General features: G+C 33.7%; 1 protein-coding gene across 1 annotated transcript; it reads left to right on the top strand.

The window, feature by feature from the left end:
* The first annotated feature begins 2,560 nt into the window (after positions 1 to 2,560).
* On the top strand, positions 2,561 to 7,776 carry LOC140973625 (uncharacterized). Its single transcript, XM_073436582.1, has 9 exons — positions 2,561 to 2,863; positions 3,534 to 3,722; positions 4,739 to 4,836; positions 5,645 to 5,735; positions 5,812 to 6,015; positions 6,092 to 6,348; positions 6,803 to 6,893; positions 6,986 to 7,202; positions 7,367 to 7,776. Exons 1-9 carry the CDS (start codon positions 2,675 to 2,677, stop codon positions 7,576 to 7,578), a joined length of 1,548 nt encoding a protein of 515 aa, XP_073292683.1. The 5' UTR covers positions 2,561 to 2,674; the 3' UTR covers positions 7,579 to 7,776.
* The last annotated feature ends 17,108 nt before the right edge of the window (positions 7,777 to 24,884 follow it).

The raw sequence follows: 24,884 nt of genomic DNA, 5'->3' as shown, positions 1-24,884 counted from the left end.
TCAAACTCTCAAAATTATCACACTACACACTTTATAATATTTTTCTCTCAACTCAATTGTGATTTTCTTCACAAATGAGAGATCTATTTATAGAAAATTTTTACAAATAATCCAAAATTAAATTACATCATTACCTTCATCATCACACACAAATTTCAATATTCAACACCTAATTTTACCTAATTTTCAACATTCAAATATTCAATACACACATTTTAAATATTATTTTTCAACAATAAACAAATGGTATATGAAAATAGAAAATATTACCACTTTATTTTAAAAATATATATATAAATATCATATGTCACTATTTTTTCAATATGAAAGTCACTTCGACAACTATTTATTTACAAAAAATTATAAAATTGATATTTATCTCTTGTCTTTTGGTGACTATTTATTTATGAAAATTTTAATTTTCAAAATTGCAATATCACATGTCATTAAGTTTTAGAACTACTACTATATTAAGGTTTTGTGTATTTGTTGTTACGTTGGTGTGACCACTCATATTTAGGAATGTTCACGGTTTGTTTACCCGTCCGAACCAGAACCAAAACCAAAACCAAAACCGAAATTTTGTTTGAACTGAAAACTGAACTATTAATTAATTTTCAGTTTTTCCAATTTTCGGTTTGGTTTTTAGCTCGGTTTGTTAAACCAAACTGAAAATCGATTTTTTTTATTTCTTAAAATCATTTTTTTTAGTTTTAAAATCATTTTTGTTATTTATTTTTATTAATAAATAAATATAAATTAATTAAATAATTAAAATAAATAGAAATTCAGTTAAACCAAACCGGAAAACGAAATATTTTGTTTTTTTAACCGAATCGAAGAGCACTATTCGATTCAGTTTTAAGTTATGATTTTTTGTGAATTTCTGTTCGGTTAACCGGGTTTTCAATTAGGTTCGCTCGGAATGAACACCCACATTTGTAGTGTAGAGGTCGTGTGCCTTCGTTGGTACATTGATGTCACCACTTCTTTCCATTTTTTTCATCTCTTCCCTTTGATAAATATTTATTTATGGAAATGTTGTCTTTCTAAAATTGATATACGTCTTTTGCACTTTTGTGACTGACTATATATTAACAAAAATTTATAAAAAAAATTTCAGTATGACTCCTCATTAATTTTATAATTACGATACTACCCATATTTTGATATAAATCAAAATTAATTAGAAAATATAATATATAAGAACGCAACACATGCGTAAAAAACTAGTGTTTATAATAAATGATGATATTATAAAGAACTGTAAAAATAATAAAGATTAACACGTTGCTTCACATAACATTGGAAATTTGAAATAGATAGAAACTTGAAATAATATTTTAAAATTCCATCATTTTTTTTATCGATCAAAGCTACATCCTATTTGAGTATTTATAGACATAATAGATCTTGAACATCGCACAAATGTCATTTGTTGGAACATGATATGACATTAAATTCATTCAAGAATGAATAAAATATCAAGAAACGTGCCACAAGAAAATGTGAACTTTGGCGGAATCCGGAGGTTCCAAATTAATTTCCATCAAGAGTACAAGGACTGCGTCGACCCAAATGGTGGGGGAGCTTCGTTGTTCATCTTCGGAATGTATTCAGCTTTAACTGAGTAATTGCCATCAATATTTCCCTGCCGATATCTTTTAGCCTCACTACCTTGTCGATTCAAAGGAATTTCCAAGATGGCTTCGACTTCCCAAGGAATGTAAGAGTAAGACTGCCGCACTGCTTGCTCATCCCAAGCCCTTGTACTCAAAATGTATCTGGCCACACACATGTTGTTGTCTGGTATCATGCAGAAACTGCTTTTGAACGTAGGAATACTCGGAATCCATGCTTCCCTATGAGCCATAATCTTGTGCCCATTGCCAACTCTCCAACACAACCCTTTCCTAATAAGATATATATTTCCCAAATTAGCGAACACCAAACTTCAGACGGGTTTGTATCCTATGATCCTATCTTAGCATCCGTGATATCTTTGTGTTTGAAATATTTGCCTTTAAGGAGTCTGATCATTAAAGAATTTGACGATTGAACAGAGCGCTATACCTACTTAGCCAAGAATGCTTTGTTAAAAACATGTATGTTTCTAAATCCTAATTCACTGTCACATTCGGGTTTACAAAGATTAGCCCACTTCGTCTTGTGCATTTCTTTTACTTGTTGGCCGTTTTCACCAAAAAAAAATTATTTCCAATGACCAAGAAATGTTTCAAAATTGACGAATTATCTTATTTGGTTTTGGGATTATCCCAACATGCCAATAAAAATTGTTATATTGCATCAAATATCATGCAGTAAGTCTGACATTAACTATGTGTACATGATCATCTATATCTCAAAACAAGTGTGTTTTAAGTATAATAAATGGAAGTATGAAAAGCACAAGTTGGAAAATGAATTGTTTAGTGATATTAGATGTTGTTCGATCTCATTTGCAAACAAGACGACGTCGTGTAACTGGTTGAACAAAACGGCGCCGTTCAGTGCGCTTCATTGACTATTTGACTTCAAGAACACGTCATGAACAGCTTATACGACTGGAAGGCATTTATAATATCTAAGAAATTGGAAACCCTAGTAGTCAGGATCAGATCGGATCTTATTGCGTAAAACTCGAATCATTTTCCAGAAAATCGAGTTACCAACGATGGCGGACAATTCGGCGAAGCCTTCCGAGGCGGAAATAAAGCCCGAAGTTGAAGACACTGCCGCCGACTTACAGTCCAAACCTGCTGGCGGCGGCGGAGGATGGGGCGGTTGGGGGTTTTCTACGTTTTCTTATATCTCGGATCTTCAGAAAGCCGCTACTGTTGTCGCCGGAGAGATCTCTCGAAATGTACGTCTCCTTTCTTGTTAACGAATCATGTGCATGAAATGTACCGCGGTTATTCGGTCTTACACATCTTTATTTGCATTATTAACTGAGTAATTAGGTTGCTTTGGTTTGTAAAATTAGAAGTTTGAAGTGAAGGAGTTTAATCTGTAGCCGAAGCTTTAGGTGGTTTGGTAATGTATTTGGTGGTGATGGTTTTTTCTAAATATATTGTTTCTGGGTTATTCTTTTTTTAGCTTCAATTCGCAGCAATAAATGTGGCAAGATGCCTAGTGATTACTGCAACCAGTTTAGTTTTTCTTTTATGATTTTCGTTTAATTTTTTTGCTGGCATTATGATGGCTTCTTTATCCATTCGCGAGAGTGAAGAGAAAATGGAAGAAACATACTGCCTTGAGTGTTAGTTTGTTCAACTTTTATGAAAATGTCGGCTTGATTTAGTAAATTCATAATTAATGAATTTCCTGACCGTGATCATTAGTAATGCTTATTTGGATCACTGAAATGGCATCACATTGTCTGATTATTTTCTTGGGCTATTTCTCTCAGTTATGAATTCAGAGACATAATTTGTAGAACATGCTGGGTTTTCTATTACCTGGATCAAATCTGTGAATTTATGTGGTGGATAATTTTGCTACATGTTTTAGTTGGTACGGTAACTCTAATACAGGCTGTCGAGGCCGCTAGGACAGCAGCACAGAGCATTACTGATACTATGGCTGAAGAATCTAAACCGTCAAACGAGTATGGTACAGAATCATCCTTGGTTGTAGATGAAAATGATGAGGAGGTGGACCAGCGGGGCAAAATTGCCTTGGATAAACTAGAGAAAGCCAGTGAAGAAACTTTCCTTAGCCAGGTATGTCATGTGAAATAAATGTGAGAAATTTTATTAAATTATCTTCACTTCAACACCTACTTGTCTCTTTCCATCTCGCTTCCGCCTCTTTCTTTTGACATTTATCCGTGATTCTAAATTACTTTTGCTTCATGAAATTGTGATGAACAAGAGTACGTGCTTAGCCCAGATCCAACATCCAAAGGAGCATGTCTAAAAACTTTTTACCGTTTCAAGCACAAGAATTAGGACCTTGGATTATAATTAATTTATTTCCTTGTGTATTGCAATTAGTATTCGAAGAAATATCTGATATAGACATGGATTAAGTTTAGACAGTTTATATGGATAGGATTAGAAAGTTATTTCATCAGTAGTTGGTTATGAAAACTATTTGTATACTATTATCCCTGGCACGCATACGCAAAAAAATATTTTGTAAAAAGTTTTAAAATTAATTAAAAGAAAAAATTATGTAGATTATTTTTATATGATTTAGGTTTTTTATGATAATAGTCTATTGATAAATTTACGGTGATAGAATTTTTCCTGAATTATTTTTATATGATTTTGGTGTTTTGTAATAATAATGTGCTGATAAATTTACGATTATAGATTTTTTTCTTGAATAATGAATGTTAAATCAAATAAGAGTAAATTTGGCATTGAATAAAATGAATGACTGGCACCAAATTTTGTTAGTATACGGGTCTCAAATTTAATAATACAGTATATATTTAGGATGATTATGGTATGCAAAAATCTATCTATCAGAATTCTTTAAAAAAAGTTTGAAGAGATCGCGGTATTCTCTCTTTTCGATTGTCACTTCGATATTTATAATAGTCGTCTTGGAAGAAAATCAAAAAAGAAAATTTACATGCTGGAAATTAATGATCCTTATACAAACTAACGCATTACACAATCCATATCAAACCCACGTGACAGATACACTATCAATTATATATTCTCAGGTTCCATGTCCTTATCTCATTTCATTTTCCAATTCATACATAAATATGATAATGCCAATGCAGGGCTTGAAGGCACTTGATACTTCAGTGGAATCTCTTACATCAGGAGCTTGGCAAGCTCTAGGAACAGCATGGAAAGGAGGAGCCAATTTAGTTCAAAAGTATGTCAGAACAGTTTCCAAATTTGGAATATAAATACACATTTAATAGTTACTATACAAAACTTGAAAAACAAATAAACTGTAGTGTTTTATAATGATCAACTGAGTTTGCGAGCTAGAGGGTCATGTAATCTTGAGAAGCTTGGTGGTTTAAAAGTTACTGCATTCAGATTTCAAGCTGAAGGATGTATCATGTTTCACTTCTCTCTATGCACATTTGTTTTGGCCGGTTATGTTGTTTCAAAACACACAAGCAATATATGTAAATAATATTATCAATAGTCTTAGTTCCGGAGTGAAATCCCGTGTAGAAATGACTGTGATCTCTGTATGGTTGCAGTGCTTTTTTAATATTTGATGGATATGCATATGATGCAAATTGAAAACTGTAATTGGTCTTACGTGATGAAGCTTGCAGGTGTAGTGAGACACATATCATGTTTTATGCGACAAACAGCCAAAACAATAACTTTTATGATTGTTATTTTTTGATAAGGTTGTTCTTTTGTTGACAAAGGTTTTTCCCCACTTTAGGTAGCTGTTTTAGTTATCATGCATGCATGCATTCCAACTTTGTGGTTTCACTGATCCTTTTGAATGCTTTATAATTCTTTTCAATCACGAAAGTTACTGTTTTATTAGTTCATTTTGCTCTAATTTATAGCTGCTGTTATCATTATACTAAAACTTTAAAAAGTAATCTCACAAGCCAGTTTATGATTTTGTAAAAGTAGAGTTATTGGGTAAAATGGCATCACTTAGGTTGTACTCACAGATAATCAATAAATTTCATTGTCTACTTTTCTAGGATCGAAAATTCGGCTTCCAACTTTTCTGAGTCAATTCAACATGGTGGAGTTGCTGGGCCAACTGGCAGTGTGGCGCCTTCTCTGTTGGAGGTTTGCACCAGATTCTCTGTTCTTTTTTATTTTTCCAGAATTCTAACCAATTTCCTGTCTTTTTTATTTCATTTAGACTGGAAAAGTTTTGACTGAAAAGGGAATGCAAGTGCTTGAGCTAGTTGGAAAAGAAGCCATGGATCTTATCATTTCAGAAACTGGGATTGAACTGGATAAAAATACCAAACTGTCTGAGGGAAGGATAGACGAAGATCAACTGTTTGAAGAAGTTACCTTTGACAGATGCTTTTATATTTATGGAGGTCCAGAGCAATTGGAGGTACATAATTTGGAACTGTTAAATCAATTCATGCTCTAATTGCTTGTTTGTAACTTTTAAGCTTGTTGCTTTGCAGGAGTTAGAAGCATTATCCAATCATTATGCACTATTATATAACCGAAGAAAGAGTAAGCTGTCGTCGGAACAAAAATCTAATTATGATGGAAAGCTTAAAGACATCCAGCACATATTTGACCTGGGTGTTGGACTTGATGGAAACCATAATGAATTTGAAAAAGGGAAGAAAATAGAGGATGGAAATAATGACAGTATTGACGAACTGAAGAATTTACACGAATCCAGTGTGTGCAAGGCTGCTGAATTAGCTGCAGGGTAAATTTTCCTTGATTTTTCTTTTTAGTTTCTATTATTCTCCTAATATTTTATTTGTGGCAGGTGCTAAGTCCTCTACAATAACCTAATAAATTTGGTTGTTTTGTTGTGGAGAATAAAATCTTGTGAGCCACTATGATTTGTATGTGATGACTTTAATTTAGTCAAACCACAAAGATTTCATTTTCATCTATATTATCCCTTTGCCTCTGGGTTTTCTTGCAATCTTTTTTCACGATGCAAGTTCTCATAGTGTTACTGAACTGGGTTTATTCCAACGACTGTAAATAAAAGTTTGGCATATTATAGTGTAAAATTGACATCTTTCCTTTACTTCTGTCTGTCCTTTTCCCTGGCTCTTATATTCATCCTGCATACCTTGTTTCAGAATCTTGTGAACAGGATCACAATCTATGTTATTGAAACTGCTTCTGTATTTTATAATCTATTGCAGTTTTGCAAGTGCTTTGGCTGGACTGGCTCCAAATGACACAATTCAAAGAACTTCTGGGAGACTTGATTCTCTTCATTCAGAGGGTGTTCATGTATGTAGAGGAGTTGAATTAGTCAGCAAGTTCTTTGATTTTTTAAACATGTCAAGTGTGATTGATGCAAAACCTTTTACTTTTCGTCTCAGAGACTTTCTGAGATGTGCTGTTTTGCTGTAACTCGATTGCTGATGCTTGGGAAGTCTATTATATCTAATGCAAACAAAGTGCAAGATCAAGAGATTAGTGAGGAAATGGTGAAGATTGATTGGCCTGAAGATTCTGTTGAAAGAGCCAAGATAATCCGAACGAGGACAGAATCCATGACAGGAAATATGGAAGCAGTTTCTAACAGTTTTGTTACGGGTAAATTTTATCCTAGATTTCATGTTTCATTGTGTAGTACAGCATCCATCCATGTAATGTCCTGACAATTCTTCTTGTCGTGCTATAGCATTACAAAAAATCATTTGTCCGCAGCTCTCGTAACCAGAAAACACTCTAATCTTCATATGAACTTCTTTACTCAGGCATATCAGATGTAGCAGAAGCATATTTAGCAGCTATTAAAAGCACCACTGCTGATTCACAAGAAGTTGTTCCCAAGAACTCTATTCAGCAGAAGGCCAGTGCATATACCGAACATCTCCGTGCTGATCATAGCACGGCTGTGGGGAAAATGCAGGATGGTCTGCAATACTTGGCTTATCTCGTTCTCTCGACGTCTATGCCTGCTTCTTGAAAGGTGAAAAATTTTATTTGTGAATATTTCTTTTGGTTTAGTTCTTATCTTACTCATCTCCCTTTGACATAAAACGCTAGTAAAATCATCCTTTTTTATTTTTTTATTTTCCCGATGTTTTATGTAAGGGAAGAACTCACATCTGTGGATACCTCATAATACAGTTTATTTTTTGAGAAGTATTTTCCTGTTGGAATTTGGGGAGAATTGTCCAGAGAAAAGTTACTTAAATATTGTTGGTTCATTAAAATATTTCATGTTGATATTATGGATATTATATGTTTGGGTTATTCAACAACTGGCTTATTGAGAGTTTTTGTTAAACAAGAAAAAAAGCACAAAATCATAAAAGAAAAGAGGGACAAGCTCCAGATCTTCGAGATCATACAAATAAACATACATCATTCTTATGAAATATTGAAAAAGCATGAAATCCTAAAAAAACGTAAATCTGTGTTAAATTAAAAAAAAATTTAATATTTTACAATCTTTTGATAAAAATCTGGTGTATTTGACTCATTTGTAGGGATTTTAAGTCTTTCTAACTTTTAATTTTAAAAAAAAAGTAGCATAGCAGATTGAGAGTATTGGCCGTCACATTGGTCTTGCTCGGTTTGGGAGCCTTCCACTTATATTTACTACATATGTTCGTTCTCCTTCTCTTTTAAAACTCACTCTTGAAAAGTGTTGTTTCGAGAAGCTCATAGCTAAAGTTATTTAGAGTTGTTTAAAATCTTCATGTAGGTTTCTTCAAATGCAACTTAAATACTCTTCAAAAAAATTTATTGGGAAGTGTGAGTTTTTTTTACTACAATTATTCGCTCTCACACACATTATACGTAGATCCCGCAGGCCAATAAATGATGTATTTGGTCGTTATAAAATAAATTTGAAACAGTGGCAAAATAATATTAACTAAATAATCTTAATTTTGCTATTTTCTGAGTTCTAAGATTTATCACTAATAGATTATAGATTTTTTAGATATCTGTTTTTCAAATAAGATATTTTGTGTGTTAAAACCAGAAGTGGTGGTTTAGTATATAGTAGACAGATAAAGATGTTCTTAAAGATATTGTGAACATAGATAATTTTTTACTAAAAAAAGCAGGAATTTATTTATTTTTAGCACAAAAAAAAGATCGGTTTTATATGTGGCACAATGACGCTTATTATTAGATTCATCATTTTAATATCCATATTTATCAAAATACGGAGATATTATATATTACATGGAATTAATTGTCTCAAAATGTACCCAGCATTATTGAATTATATGAATTTCCCTTATTTTTCGTGTGAGCCCGATATATGTGTTAAAGATCCAAAAACCAAGCATGGTCTATATCATAAAAAAGAAATATTATGAGAAGAAAGCTTACAAAGCCATGACACTCGTCATGTAGGCATGCTTAACGGCTCCCAAGTTCCCATTCCGGTTCCGAGTCGATCGGTTACAGAACCGGTTCGAGTTTCGAACTTAAACATTGATTTTTACAATTGAACAGCTAAAATTCATCACGATTTATTAAAATATATTTTGAATACTACGGATCTTTGTATGAAGATGATCTTTGAAATTAGTCGATCGCTCCAACATATTGTAGTTTTTTTTAGCTGCAAACCAATTTTTTAGGCATGTTAGTATGCTAAGTGTTTGTCGTTTTAAATTAGTTGTTTTTTCACAAATGATTCTTCCACATATTAGAAATGTTGATTCAGAAGCAACACTTGAACCTTGAACGGCTAAGACATCTCTTGAAATTACCGCTAACACTGGATAACGTAAATGATTTACTTTCCACTAATCAAGAACATCGAAATTCTCTATAGTAACAATATATTGGCTTGGATAAATTTGGATCTCATTGTAATTTGTTGTGTTATTGATTTTTCTTTGAACTTTCGTAGTTTCAAACTTTGAAAGAACTTGAATGCTCTACTTTTGTTTTTCTTTGTCGGTCTCTCCTCCGGCTGCGCACTCGATTCACATTATTCACTAGCATACAAATCAAAAAATTCTTGAAGAAAATGCATAATTGACTTCTTTTGATCGTCAAAAATCTCCCGAATAAATTTAGTATAATATTCAAAAAAACATGTCTAATTCACCTTGACTTTGAATAGTATTAAGTAATGTTGCTAAGCCATATGTAATTGGGATATTCTCCCAATATTTTAAAATTTTATTTTCCATATTGAAACAAGATCATGTATAACATCATCACGATATTCAATAAATTTATAAAACATTTTGAAAAGCAAAGGTAGAAACATGGTTGAAATAGAGTAATTAATGCCAGAAAATTTTTCGATTGTTTCTTTAAATTTTTCTAACAAAGGAACATAGTTATTAACAATTTTTCAATCATCGTCAGTCAACATTAAATATGCTACCACAATATTATTGTAATATGAAGTAACTAAGTCTTGAAATCGTAACAAAATATGAAGTGATATAAAGAATTTCATCTAGTTTCAATAGGAGGAGGAAATTTTTTAAATTTAATCTCGTTGATTCTACTAGTGTTTTCCAATCACGTCCATGTTTTCTTTTATGTATTAATTTCCCACATACTTTGAATTTTTCGATTACATAGACATATGTTCATCACATGCACATTTAACACATAAGTTGATAATATGACGTGTACATCTAACATGAAGCAAATTACCATTTAAAATCGATTTTAATGAATATTTAAGATATATAATCCCAAGAGTATTGACAATCGTATTATCTAATGTGATCGACATTATTTTATTTTGTATGTCATAAATCTTTGTAATATTTAAAACATATTTAGTTATAGTGTATGTGTTGTGCGACGATTCTAAATAATCTAGGATTAAATTTTTTTTTTGTATAGTCAAAGTTTCATAAATCCAATGACACGTAACAACAAGATAAGATTTATATTTCAAATTAATCCAAATATCAATTGTCAAACTAATTCTATAAGAAATATTTGAAAGATGTGATTTTAGTGTTTCTTTATATTCCTTATATATATCAAAATAATATTTATTAAATGTGTGACTAAAAATATTGTGAAAATCAAGTTGAATTGTACTAGTTAATTCAACAAAGCCTTCTTGTTCAACTATTATAAAAGGTTGACAACATTTCGTTTAATGATGAATTTTAAAGAAATTTCTTTTATAATTGTGAAAGTTCTACCATTTGAAAGATTAATTTATTGTTGGGTTGGTTCCCCACCAAATGATTGTAAAAGTATCACGGTCAAGTTTATGTACATTGACTAAATGTTTTTTAAAAGTGCCGGTAACACCGGAACCACTACCCGTTTTATGGTTGGGTCGGTTCTTTGCAGAATGGTTGCATCGTGTTGCTTGCTCGGGCGGACAATGATATCCTTACATCTTTGTTGGGCAGTTCCATGGCTTCTTTCTCCTCGTGGCCATGCTCGATTTCACCAAAGTCGGAGATGTTACGACCATCATGGTTTGAAGATGACGTCATTGAAATTCTAATTATTTATATGAGTAAATTCTGAAATAGTAAGTAAAAATTAATAAATAGAATAATGAATGTAGATAATATTATAACAAAATTTATTGAATATATGTTGACAAATCATAGCAAAGAGAGAATTGATTGTAAAAAAATATAGAATTGAAATAAAAATATTGTGTGTAAATGTTTAAAAATGATCTCGTATTTATAGTTGCTTTTTGGGGTAGAAAAAATATGTGATTGTAATTTGGCTCCAAATTGAGGGCTAAATTGAAATTAATTTAATGTATTCAGTAGCCGCTGGCAATTAATTACCACTGAATACAAATAATACATCTGGCCCAACAACTTTTTCTTTTTTTAAATGAAACCGTTGCTCAAGGCCATTTTTTATTTATTCATTTATTTTTTATTTTTTTTTGCAGCCGTTGAAATTTTTGTTCCGGACCGAATCCGGTAACGAACCAGATCTTGTTCTGAAACCGGTTCAAATTTATTGAACCAGTTCAATCAATTGGGAAATGGATCGGAGACGGTTCTTGGGTGCGGTTCATTCTTACCGGACATGGTTCCTAGCTTAACGGGATGTTAAGCATCTCTATTGTCAAGTATTTGAATTATTGTTCGAAAACAGGCATTCGGGTTCCACACTGCTTAAAATTTTACACAAAAAAGTAATATATAAACAAATCTCAATGTGAAAGTTTTTAAAAAATTGTAAGATATAAACAAATCTCAATTAGAAACAGTGTAGCTTATGTTCCTTTCTACCCTCCAACCGTAAACAATACAACCAATATGAAGATTTACAATCCACCAACATACCAATGAAATAAAATGCAAGTTATCGACAAACAAAAAAAAAAACACGACTTGCTCCAAAACAAGACTTCACACGGCTTGGGTGCAAGGTCGACTCTTCACCAGTTAAACGGACCCAGATCACCTACAGTGATATAAGCACATCATATGATGTTGTGCATACAATGGTATTTTTTTAATTTTTTTTAATTCTTCTCTTTTTTTTTTCCACTTTTTTCCCTCTCTTTTTCTCTTTTGCTTTCCCACCATTTTCCTCCATTTTTTTCCCTCTTCCACAAACATTATTCACACAGTTTTATATGAAATAATATAAACAAAAGTTTTTTTTCTCGGCTATTTCATCTCATCTTCTTTTGTCCATTTTATTCTTTTTCTCGTTTTTTTTTCTCTCACTCAATTTTATTATTATTATTATTTTTACAGGAAATACTATATCATACAAGGTACGATTTTCTTGTTCCTTTAAATGTCTAATTGTTTGGCTATCGAATTTTTTATTTGATTTTGTTTGTTTGTATTTTTATGGTGCTATTGATATGAAACTCTTATTAATTGTGTGTATTGCTTGCGGTTACCGATGCTACCTTTAAATATCATCGTTGTAGGAGATTTGTGTGTGATATATATAATTTGTATATATATGTGTGTGTATATATGTATGCATGTATAACCATGTAAGATTATGTTTTAGCTCATGATATTCAACAATTCTTGGTAAGGATGATAAATTTTTTTTGGCTTTCTTGCTTGTGACTTTGTTTTNTTGGTCGTGATGTATTTTTAATAGTTAGTAAAATATTAGAAAAAAATTACTGTTATAAACTAATCTAAAATTAAATTTTTTTTAGTAAGGATCTTATATTTTATATTTATCACTAATAAGCATATCATTTGAATATGAATTTTGTATGAATTTTACAGAATTTTGCATCTAGTAGAGTGAATATGGAGCAATACAAAATACTTCATGCAGATCAACAAGACAATTAGGCTATTTTATCGTTCTCTTGTACATGACACAACTCGCCTGCTTTAGAATTTTGATTGACACTGGTTAAAATTGACGTACTTGACTTATTGCATTTTGGCTTATTGCTCTTGGATATTAGTTGAGAAAAATATTGTTTTATTATTAATTTGTTGCATTTAATATGTAACAGAGAAACTTATTGCATTTTTTGTCACCGTCATTGAAAACTGAGACTGAAACAAGCCAAAAATTTTATTGATACTTTCAGATTCTTGATGGATTCTAGTTCGAATATCGAATTCAAGCCTAAGATTTATATGGAATTTGATAGTCTAGACGAGTCTTGGAAGTTTTGGGTTGAATATGGTGGGAAAACTGGATTTGAAGTTAGGAAGCATTATTTTAACAAGAACAAGAACACCGGATTTATAACTTCGTATAAATATGTTTGTTGCAAGGAGGGTGTTCGTAAAAAAGACAAAAGAGATTCATCGACACTCAATCCTCGGCTTGAGACTCGAACAAATTGTAAAGTAAGAATGGGCGTCACATTTGTGGATAGTTAATATAAAGTTAATGAGTTTATCGAAGAGTATAATCACCCACTTCATCTTCAAAAAACAGTTCATATGTTGTCTTTCCAACGTAAAATTACAGAAGTTCAAGCTTATGAGATTGATTTGGTAGAGGATGTTGGGCTTAAAAAAAAATCAAATTTTCAGTTGATGAGTAAGCATGCAGGGGGAATAGATGGTCTTGGTTATACAATGTTGGATGCTAAAAATTATATTCGATCCAAAAGACAAAGAAGTATGGTATATGGGGAAGTTGGTTGTCTGATGCGATATTTTCAACAAAAATTATCTAAAAATCCATCATTTTACCATGCTAGTCAGATGGATGTGGAAGAACAAATAACTAATGTTTTTTGGACTGATGCGAGAATGCTAATCGACTATGAGTATTTTGGTGATGTTGTGTCACTAGATACTACGTATTGTACGAACCGTGCATACCGAACACTTGCTATCTTCTCAGGTTTCAATCATCATAGAGGAGCGGTGATTTTTGGTGCAACACTTTTGTATGATGAGACTGCATCATCATTTAAATGGTTGTTTGAAACTTTTTTAGAGGCACACAAGCAAAAAAAGCCTCTCACTATCTTTACTGATCAGGATCAAGCTACGACAAAGGCCTTACAGGAGGTGATGCCTGAGGTATTTCATGGATTGTGCACATGGGGCATTTGATGCAAAATGGCGTCAAACACTTGGGAAACTTGATGAAAGATGGTTCTCATTTCTTAACTGATTTTAAGAGATGCATGTATGGCATTGATGATGAGACCCGAATTCGAGGAGACTTGGAGTGTTCTACTAGTACAATATAATATTCAAGAAAACACATGGCTGCAATCCACTTACAATATAAAGGAGAAATGGGCAGCTTGTTACATGAACAAGGCTTTCACACTTGGTATGAGGAGCACACAACTCAATGAAAGTGTCAATTCTGATATCAAGAGTTGTATGAAACCCGACTTAGATATAATGCAATTTTTTAAAAACTTCGAACGGGTCTTGGAGGAAAAGCGGTATAATGAGCTAAGATGTGAATTTGAGAAACGCCAAAAATTACCGAGATTAGAGCTAGAGAGTTCTCCTATGTTACGTCAACTTTCTGAAATTTATACTCTCACTATCTTTCATCTATTTCAAGTGGAGTTTGTTTTGTTCGCAGCTGCTTACATAAAATATAAAAATGAAACTCAACCATTATTTGAATATGTTGCCGGGCGAATTGATAAAGAAGGAGAATGGAGGGTGACATTTAATCCTAGCACACAGATGATTTCATGTAGTTGCCAAAAATTTGAGATGACTGGATTATTGTTGTAAGGTCCAAAATTAAGACGACGTAATCCAACTGCATGCAAATCTAGGGAATAATGGAAAATGAGTAATTAACTGATTCTAATTGCTAATTGATTATGTGACATACATGCTTATATGTTAATTATGATTTTTATTATCATCATGCATAAAATCGGGACGTAAATTTTATAGGTGTGGGTTTTTCAATAAAAATGCGAGCTTTTTGGCAACCTAGCTAATAAATTCACAAATTTATTTAAAAAAAACCTTGTTGATATTTTATTAAATCCTAATTAAGACTGATGGGCTTAATTTATTGGCTTAATAGGCCTAAGCCAAGTTAATAGTTAATTAGTAATTAAAAAAAAGAGGTTAAAAACTGAAAGGATCGGTTAAGAAGTGAAACGTGTTTAGAAGGGGGGTTGAATAAACACTCACAGATTATGTTCGTTTTTCGTAAGTTGAGTTCAGTTTAATAACAAACTGATACTTAGTATCTCGTTAGTCGATGACAATCAGTTTAACTGAGAAAACAGTTGCGGAAGTAAACTGAATGAAAGATAAAATAACTAAAATAAAAAGTAACTGAAGTGAAAAGCACGCGATTTGTTTCTGGATGTTCGGAGAATGGAATAACTCCTACGTCACCCCTTCTATCACGAAGATAGGATTTCTACTAAAAGACTTTGATTGAATACAATGTTTGTACTGACCCACTTCAGTTTGGTCTTATCAGTGCCAAAACTGAAACTCTTAGTTACAACATGCTATTTCAGTTCGTGACTGATCTTAGCACAACTTAACAATATAACAAAGATTACAGTGTGCTAACAAGCTCAAAGAAGGTAGCCTTGAATGCTACAGATAGAACTTAGTAAGAGTGAGCTTTTGATTTCAGCAGAGTAACATCTTGAGTAAAATAGTTGTTCTTGTATATTTTTCTTCAGCTGCTCTCTTCGCCTATTTATAGGCTTCTCTTTCAACGGTAACTTGATATAATATTTGAATTTTATATCCGTTGATTGCCACATCGATATTCTCCTGACAATCGTACACTGTAGACTCTGAAATGCGGCGTTTCACTACGAGTTGCAGTCTGCTTGTATTGATGTCGGTTGAACATCTCTTTCATTTGATGACGTGTATGGCTGAGCGATCAGCTGATAAAAGTAGCTGATAAGCTTGTGCTGAGTGAATCAACTGATCAGTCAGTTAACTTCGAAGGTTCAGTTCAGTTAGATTCAGTTGCCTTTGATAACTCACGTGATAATTCAGTTAGGCAAGTTGTATAATACGAATACTTGATCAGGCCATCCAATAGATAAATGGTTTGTCAAACAACCGAAATTAAGTTTCCAACAAAAACCTATACCTAGCAACTAAAACTCACGGCCACACTCTTAAATTCAGAAAAAACTCTCCCCTAAAACCACACGGCACCCACATCCCACGTAGAAGGCAAGGAAATAATTGAGAAAACTCCAAAGGAAAACTTCAAAGCCTTCGTCTCCTCGTCCCGTTCTTCGTCGACAACGATTACAAAGTACAAAGACATGTCATACATATCTTTTTCTCATCTATCGCATCGTACTATCGTTTAAATATCGTGTGCATGAAAAGCATGAAATAGTGTGATTATTTTCGGATTTTTTTTTACATACATGTGTTAAAGTCATGAATTTTGATGTAAAGAACTTGTTCTTCACGCGTCAAGGGCTGCCATGATGTTAGGGTATGAGCAAATGATGTTTTTACATGAGTTTAAGAGTCCTAAGAATACACCAAACTCACGGCAATCACATAAGAAACAAGCAAGCAAAAAAACTGGTACCGATATTTTTCTGTCATGGGGTTATTGGGTTCGGCTTTCTTGTTTAAGGGACTGGTTTGGCCTTGGCATGGGATCAGAGCTGGCCAGGGGCTTGGTTGAGTCAAGGGTAGAGTCCTAGCCAAGCTAGGACTCGGGTTAGAAGGCTGGGAGGAGTCCTTGCAAACAAGGACTCCTACCCGAGAGCCTTGGGCAGATTTGCACAGGAGTTGCGCAGCTTGTGTTTGGGAAGGAGCTCGGTCCAGGGCTCAGGGGCTGGGCTAAGGCGAGTCCTTAGGGTCCTAGGTAGGTGCGTGAGTGGTTGGTTCAGGGGCTGGGGCGTCGTCTAGGTTTCTAAGTGCACAAAACGTAGAGTCCATGCAAGTATAGAACTCTCGGCGGCAGCTTGCATCGCTTGGTGTGACTTCTGACCGAGCCTAGGGTTTGTTCCTAAGGGTTCTATGGGTCCTGGAGGGTGCCTAAGGGGGTTGGTCAGGGTTTGGTTTGGTATGGCTCGAGGGTGGCTCGACAAAATCGAGACATGGCTCGGGTGGGACTTCTATAAGGCATAGTAGAGTTTTCAAAGCTAAAATAATTGAAACATGGCTCACGGGGGGTTGAGCCGTGGTTCACGAGGGCTAAAATAATATAAAAAGTCTAATTTTTTTAATTTAGAAATTTTATTCTAAAGTTTGGGATTTTTCGGAATTAAAAAACCGTCAAAACAATTAATTCAAGATAAATGAAAAGGTCTAACATTTAAGCTAAATAAAATTATGGAAAAATTAATTTAGGCTTAAATAATTATTTGAGACATGTTAGAGTCAAGAAACCAAGAAAAAAGTAAAAAACGTAAAATGTTAAGTCCAGGGGTAAAACGGTCTTTTTACACTAAAAATTAGTAAACGTCATGGCAGTGCTCTGAATGCTACTTTTATGATATTATGATTATTTTTAAATGTATATAAAATGTCATGATTAAATTATGATTTTTAAATGTCTATGGAATTTTTATGAATTAAGGAAAACATTTAAAAGACATGTTGCATGCTTGGTTTCAAATTTTAATTATATGTTATGCATGATTTTATAAAGTGATGTGAATGTAAAACATTGAAGGAAGTGAAGTAATTGTGACTAATTCGATAATGTTGGAGGTATCGTGAGGGTGACGGACCCAGTGGGAGCCCAACGATCGTATTTCCATTATTACGAATATGTGGTAACGGTATGAGGTAACGGTAAGAATGGGGATATCGTGAGGGAAAAAGGCCCCAGAGGGAGCCCATTTATGGGAAAAGACCCTAGAGGGAACCCCGACGATCGTATTTCTATTCGAAAAAGGATAGGCCAAGGCTTAGTTGACTGGTGAGAGTGTCGCTGATGTCCCCGCCGCCCAGTACTGTGGTTACATGTAGATGGATCAATCGAATTTTGAGATTTGAGGAAAGTCACAATTAACGATCTGAATTCAACAACGGAAAAGAAAAAGGAAAAGGAAAAATGTTTATGATCATGAAAAATGTTTTATATTATGTTACATTGCGGAAAAAAGGAAAGTTAAAGTTTATGTTTGCATGTCATGAAATATAATTTTTACGTTAAAGTATTTTCACTGTTGCATGTGGTTTTATACGTATTATTTGTTATAAAGATTATGGTGTGTTGAGTCTTTAGACTCACTAGGTGTGACGGATGCAGGTGAGGTTGAGGGAGGGCTTGACGGATGATTTGACTGGACTGAAGGCGCACACAACCCGAGGACCAGCGCTTCTACTTTTCCGCATTTACGATTTATGATATATGCTAGGGATTTTAAGACTATTTATTTATGCTTTTGAGAGATTTTTGAGAGGTTTAGTATGTGCTATACTTTTCAAACTTATTGCTTTTTAGGTTTGGTAAAACAGTTGGCGATTTCATTTTATGACTATTGCACTTGATTTTTCTAAAATGCTAGATTGTTGGTGTTTACTTTAAAGAGTAAAATATTTTATAAAAATATTTTCACGTGGTAAATGTACATGGCCGAAAATTGAGTGTTTTAAAAAAAAAAAAATTTTTAGTACTTTTTAAGCAATAAAAGGGCAGACGTTTCAATTGTGTTGTCATGCTGTGAAAGTATATGATGTGCAGGACGTAAAAAAACTACCGTTGCATTATATCTTGAATAGATGGACGAGAAAAGCTAGGAGTGGAGTGGTACACTATTGTATGGGCAATTAAGTCGAAGAAGATCCTAAACGAGAAAGTACAGAACGGTATAGAAAACTTTGTATGATGCTCGTAAGACTGGCAATCGAAGCCTCCGTCCACCCATCAACTTTCTCTTTGGTGCATAATTCGGTATGTGATCTAACCAAGCAAGTCATGGAAATACTTTTGACTGAAGTGAGCCAAGACAACAATGGTGGTGTCAGGACATCATCGATAGGACCTTCTATGAGACAAGCAAAAGGACTCAAGAAAAGAAATGGTGTGAAAAATTCAAGAAGGTTGAAGAGTTGGATAGAACTTCAAGCAAAACGAAGAAAAACAAATTTGAGAGTCGATGTAAATTAACTACTGTTAATACTTTTTTAAATAAAAATTATCTAGATTTCTTATTTTTACAATCATTGTAGGACATCGGAACACACGATGAATTACCCATATCTTGTTTAGCACCTCCAGTACCTCATGCATGTCTTCAAACAACTGGAAGTCAATTCAATTTCACTGAATTATTGATGGTATGAACTTCAATGATATCTAGAAATTTTTTAGTGGATAAAATCTTAAGCCAAAAAAATATTAATTCTTATATGGTAAAATTGATTTTATAATATTTATCCTTATTTAATGTTGGCACAATTTGATCATCCTCATCATTCTCTTGAAGCCTTGGATTTCAATGGAGATATATCCAATAATGCTCTTGAGTTAGTTTTTTATTTAAAAAATAGCCGATTAACATTGTTAGTTGAAATGAAGTCTCAAAACGTATGAATTATTTATTTTTGAAAGAAATGTGGTGTTGAATTTTAGTTTTTGATATTGCATGATAGAAATGTTCTAAATTTTAATTTAACTATTAACATGTTAATAGTTTTATATTGTTAAAAATTTTGTTCATTGAAAAAGAAAATTAATAATACTCATCAAATTCGAAAAAAATAATATNAATGTGGTGTTGAATTTTAGTTTTTGATATTGCATGATAGAAATGTTCTAAATTTTAATTTAACTATTAACATGTTAATAGTTTTATATTGTTAAAAATTTTGTTCATTGAAAAAGAAAATTAATAATACTCATCAAATTCGAAAAAAATAATATGGTTTTTCACATGTAAAAATTTAATATAGTAATTTTTAATTGCAAAATTATTAATTTAACATAAAAGAATTAAAATATTTATATTATTTCATATAAAACTATGTGAATAATGTTTGTGGAAGAGGGAAAAAAATGAAGGAAAATGGAGGGAAAACAAAAGAGAAAAAGAGAGGAAATTCCATGGCTTCTTTCTCCTCGTGGCCATGCTCGACTTCACCAAAGTCGGAGATGTTACGACCACCATGGTTTGAAGATGACGTCATGGAAATTCTAATTATTTATATGAGTAAATTCTGAAATAGTAAGTAAATAATAATAAATAAAATAATGAATGTAGATAATATTATAACAAAATTTATTGAATATGTTGACAAATCATAGCAAAGAGAGAATTGATTGTAAAGAAATATCGAATTGAAATAAATTTATTGTGTGTAAATGTTTAAAAATGATCTCCTAGTTGCTTTTTGGGGTAGAAAAAATATGTGATTGTAATTTGGCTCCAAATTGAGGGCTAAATTGAAATTAATTTAATGTATTCAGTAGCCGCTGGCAATTAATTACCACTGAATACAAATAATACATCTGGCCCAACAACTTTTTCTTTTTTTAAATGAAACCGTTGCTCAAGGCCATTATTTATTTATTTATTTATTTTTTTGCAGCCGTTGAAATTTTTTTCCGGACCGAATCCGGTAACGAACCAGATCTTGTTCTGAAACCGATTCAAATTTACTGATCCAGTTTAATCAATTGGGAAATGGATCGGAGACGGTTCTTGGTTACGGTTCATTCTTACCGGACATGGTTCCTAGCTTAACGGGATGTTAAGCATCTCTATTGTCAAGTATTTGAATTGTAGTTCGAAAACAGGCATTCGGGTTCCACACTGCTTAAAAATTACACAAAAAAAAGCAAGATATAAACGAATCTCAATGTGAAAGTTTTAAAAAAATTGTAAGATATAAACAAATCTCAATTAGAAACAGTGTATCTAATGTTCCTTTCTACCCTCCAACTCTAAACAATACAACCAATATGAAGATTTACAATCCACCAACATATCAATGAAATAAAATGCAAGTTATCGACAAAAAAAAAAAACGACTTGCACCAAAACAAGACTTCACACGCCTTGGGTGCACGGTCGACTCTTCACCAGTTAAATGCCCCAAAGAGTGAATAAACTTGCTCACAAACTACAATGTGAGAAAAATATACAGGGGAATACCTTTATCAGTGAAAGAGATATTTTATTCTTTTATTATTTTTTGCTAAATTGATATTATCAATTTAAGATTTTGCCTTTCTAGATTATAAGATCTTGCTTGATTTATTTCTAGGTTATAATATCTTGGTTGATTTATCTCTAGATATTATAGGATTTGTTTTTAATATTATTTTTATCTCTAAGATAGTTTATCATTGTTTAAAAAATTTTATATCTAAAGAAAATTTGTTTCCATATTTTGTAGAACTCTTTTATGGGAAGATTTTTAGGTCAAGCAAGAGATATAAATATGGAGTGCCTAACAGTCGTCGAGGGGGCTTTTTAGATAATTGGACGGGAGAGCTTTTCGCAGAGAGAAAATCACAAGAGTCGAAAATATATTTGCTCTGCAGTTTTTATGTAATCCGGTGATCACTTTATTGTGCAGCTGCTGAAGTTTTATATGATCGGGTGATCACTTTTATAGGAGCTTTTTGGTGAGTCTTTTGGTGTGAGCTTTTGAGAGGATCGGCTGAGGAGTTCTTGCACAGAAGAAAAATACGAGAGGCGAGCGTTTTTTGTTGAGAAGCTTTTGTATGATGGTGTTGTGGGGACCCGAACTTAATTCAATTCTTAATCACTTTCTGGGAATAATTAATCAATTATAATAAAAAAGGGTCTAAATTTTTTTTTTAAATTACGAGAGTACGCAGCATATGAAATAAGTCTTATCTTATTTACAAGATCACTATCCAGATCTAAGTACAAGTCCTGTACAATAGTAAATCATAATAACTACCGTCTCTTCACTACATCTCAAGTGATGTACTAGATATACTCCTAAGTCCGGATCTCTACGCTAACTGTCTTCTCTCATCTTCTTCTTGACCCTGATCCAGCCCTACCTGTTGTCATGCACACATACAAAACAAGACAACAGCCGGATAACTCCGGTGAGAAATACATCCCAGTATAAACAATGTAAACATGCAATCATATAAAAATATATATAAAAGCATATAACAGCTATCATTAACATGTAGCAAATCAACAAACATGAATGATATAAAACTGTAAATCAACTAGTCATCTCAGACTCGACTCAATCGACGCGTCATCTCAGACTCGACTCATTCTTAATCTAGGGATCCCGGGGTCTGGATACTGACAAATATATCGAATCTCAGTCGATAGGAATGAATCAACCCTAAACGGCATCGATATAATGCATATATCCAGTATCTGGGCGAATCAGCCAACAGAATAAGCGAATCAGCCAAGGACTAAGCGAATCAGCCGAAGAATAGGCGAATCAGCCGAAGACTAGGCGAATCAGCCTATGACTCAATACATACATTGTCTATAAATCAATAGATCACACACATCAATTCTCATAAATTGCAAATATCAATGCAATAAACTAAAGTATGTGATTTAGGGAAACTCGAGTCAAACTTCACTCGAGTTGTGTAATCCCAACTCAACATTAATTTATACCTTTCACTCTGTTACTCTGACTATGTCGAAGTCTCTGATTCAAAGCCTGTCAATATCAATCTGGCAATAACAATATCGAGGGTACAATATCAATACACCGCTCAATCAATACTGGATATAATCAGAATTCAATCAAATTCTGTTTCAACAGCACAACGTCAAAATCTCAATATACCCAGCAATACCATATCAATCAGATCTCAATCTCAACACCTCATAAGCGATAACAATTCAATTCTGATATCAAATCGATTCCAAAATTCATAACAATTTCATATGGTATCTGTTCCTCAATCCAGTTTTGATTATACGATGTCTAACATGTCAAGAACATCATAAAGGAATCATATCAGATTAGGACAATATCATAATTTCAAAACATATCAGAACGTAGCAAAACTTACGTCCAGTTGTAGCCTACGTCGATAGGAACACAGTACCGAAGTCGGATTGAAATTCGGACGGACGAATCTTTCGTAAACTACAAATGTCTCAATTAAAAGGCGTAAGGATTTTTCTCGTTTTTCCCCTGACCTTTCTCGATCTTCCTTCTTTCTGATTGAGGAATGAAAGCTTTATATATATACATACATACACGTGCATGCACAAGCCAAGTGGCTCACTTCTTTGCAAAACACGTCTCGCGCATATGCGCGACCTTCATCGGCGCATATGCGCGAGACAATATGTCTCGGCGCCTTCCAAGCACGGCAGCTCGCGCATATGCGCGTCTCATCTCCGCGCATATGCGCGAGGTTCTCTGGACCCGGCATGCACATCTCGCGCATATGCGCGCACCTCCTTCGCGCATATGCGCGAGGTTCTCTGCCCAACTCGCGCATATGCGCGCCTCCTGGTCGCGCATATGCGCGAGGGGTACTGTCCTCGCACATACGTTACATCTTTCCTCATCTTTCCCAGTCCGATCCTTTTCGTCTATAATTACGTCAAATTATAAATCGATAATCGCAATGAGTCAAATAAAAGTCTGGGGCATTACAGGTGTGATCACCTTGCAGCGTAGGAGAGCTGCTGGAGTTTTTCTCTAAACCTACACGTAGTTCAGAGTTGAAGATTTTTATGTTGAAGAATTTGTATGATTGATTCACATATACCGTGTTGTTGATTGGTGTTGACGACACTCAAGAACAACACTACGTGAAGTGTTGGGTGGAAAGTTGTTTCGTTTGGTTTTATGCAATACGATTTGTTGTTTCATGCATCTAATATTTACTTTGAGTTTTTTTATGCATTTTAATTCCTTAGACGTTGAAGGAATTTGGTTTTATTATTCTCACTAGTATTGTTTTGTGTAAACGATTTACATATTTTTCTAGTGAATTTTTGCCATGAGGCGTTGCACAAGTACAAATACTTGTGCATAATTTAAATATGGTGTTTATCGATTAAAGTTTACGTGTGTGTTAAAAATTAATTTTTGCTGCATGTTGTGGGCTCGTGTTGACAACACCAGAGCATAACACTAACTTCTTATACACACACATCATAATTTATTTCCTGATCTACAACCCCCTTTCAATCAGCCAAAAATAAATTGCAAAGAATCACTCTGTCGTCTAATCCTCATTTGGAACGATTTACGTAGAGTTTCGTTTGGTTGAAGAAGAACCGCCATTCCCATCCCCATTTTGACCACTCCCTTGGGAACCGGTCGTACCCGGATTCTTAAAACTGCTAGCTCCTTCAACTTTTTTGGGAGCAATTGCTGGCATGGCAGCAACTTCTGAAGAACTATGCGTCTATGCGGCCAACTGCCAAACAAAGCAGCGTTCCACGATCCTCTAGAGGAGGTGGTTCTAAGCGAGTGTTTTCTTCCCTTACAACCTTCAAAGGGTTTTCGAGAGCTTTAAGAATGTCTGGCCTCAAGTGACATTTATTAGGCTTATGATTAAGACAAGATGTGGTGACAATCGCCATGGTCCATACTTCCTCTATCAAATCCTCGTCTATGATTAATGATTGATCAACTATGTTTGTGACGAGTTCTTTGTTGTATATATCTAAGGCCTTGTCTAACCATCCCTTTGTAGTGGCATCGGTAGATGAACTAATGCCGAGATTCCCTGTTACGAGCTCCTTTCCAAAGCAGTATACATTGTATGCACATGGTGCTTAGGAGTACCTGGTCGTAATACAACTACGGATTTATTTCGACTGGAGTTGAAACCAGCTTGATCATAGTCCCATGTTCGCGAGTGTTGACTACCCTAAGAAAATGAAAATTCTGAAGTGAAATGAGGAAAAAATCACTGAGGCAACCACAACAATCTTGAGATTCTATTCTGATGAGTTTCAGCTTCTTGAGC

This window comes from Primulina huaijiensis, chromosome 3 (genome assembly GCF_012295235.1).
Source record: "Primulina huaijiensis isolate GDHJ02 chromosome 3, ASM1229523v2, whole genome shotgun sequence".
In the NCBI taxonomy this organism is placed as follows: Eukaryota; Viridiplantae; Streptophyta; class Magnoliopsida; order Lamiales; family Gesneriaceae; genus Primulina; species Primulina huaijiensis.
Note: the sequence above shows the minus strand (reverse complement) of the source record. Positions and strands in the feature narration are given on the sequence as shown.

Excerpts from the sequence above, each read along its gene's own strand:
- LOC140973625 (XM_073436582.1), top strand. The coding sequence starts at position 2,675 with ATGGCGGACAATTCGGCGAAGCCTTCCGAGGCGGAAATAAAGCCCGAA. Across the intron at positions 3,723-4,738 it reads AAGAAACTTTCCTTAGCCAG|GGCTTGAAGGCACTTGATAC; the intron begins GTATGTCATGTG and ends ATGCCAATGCAG. Across the intron at positions 6,016-6,091 it reads GAGGTCCAGAGCAATTGGAG|GAGTTAGAAGCATTATCCAA; the intron begins GTACATAATTTG and ends GTTGCTTTGCAG.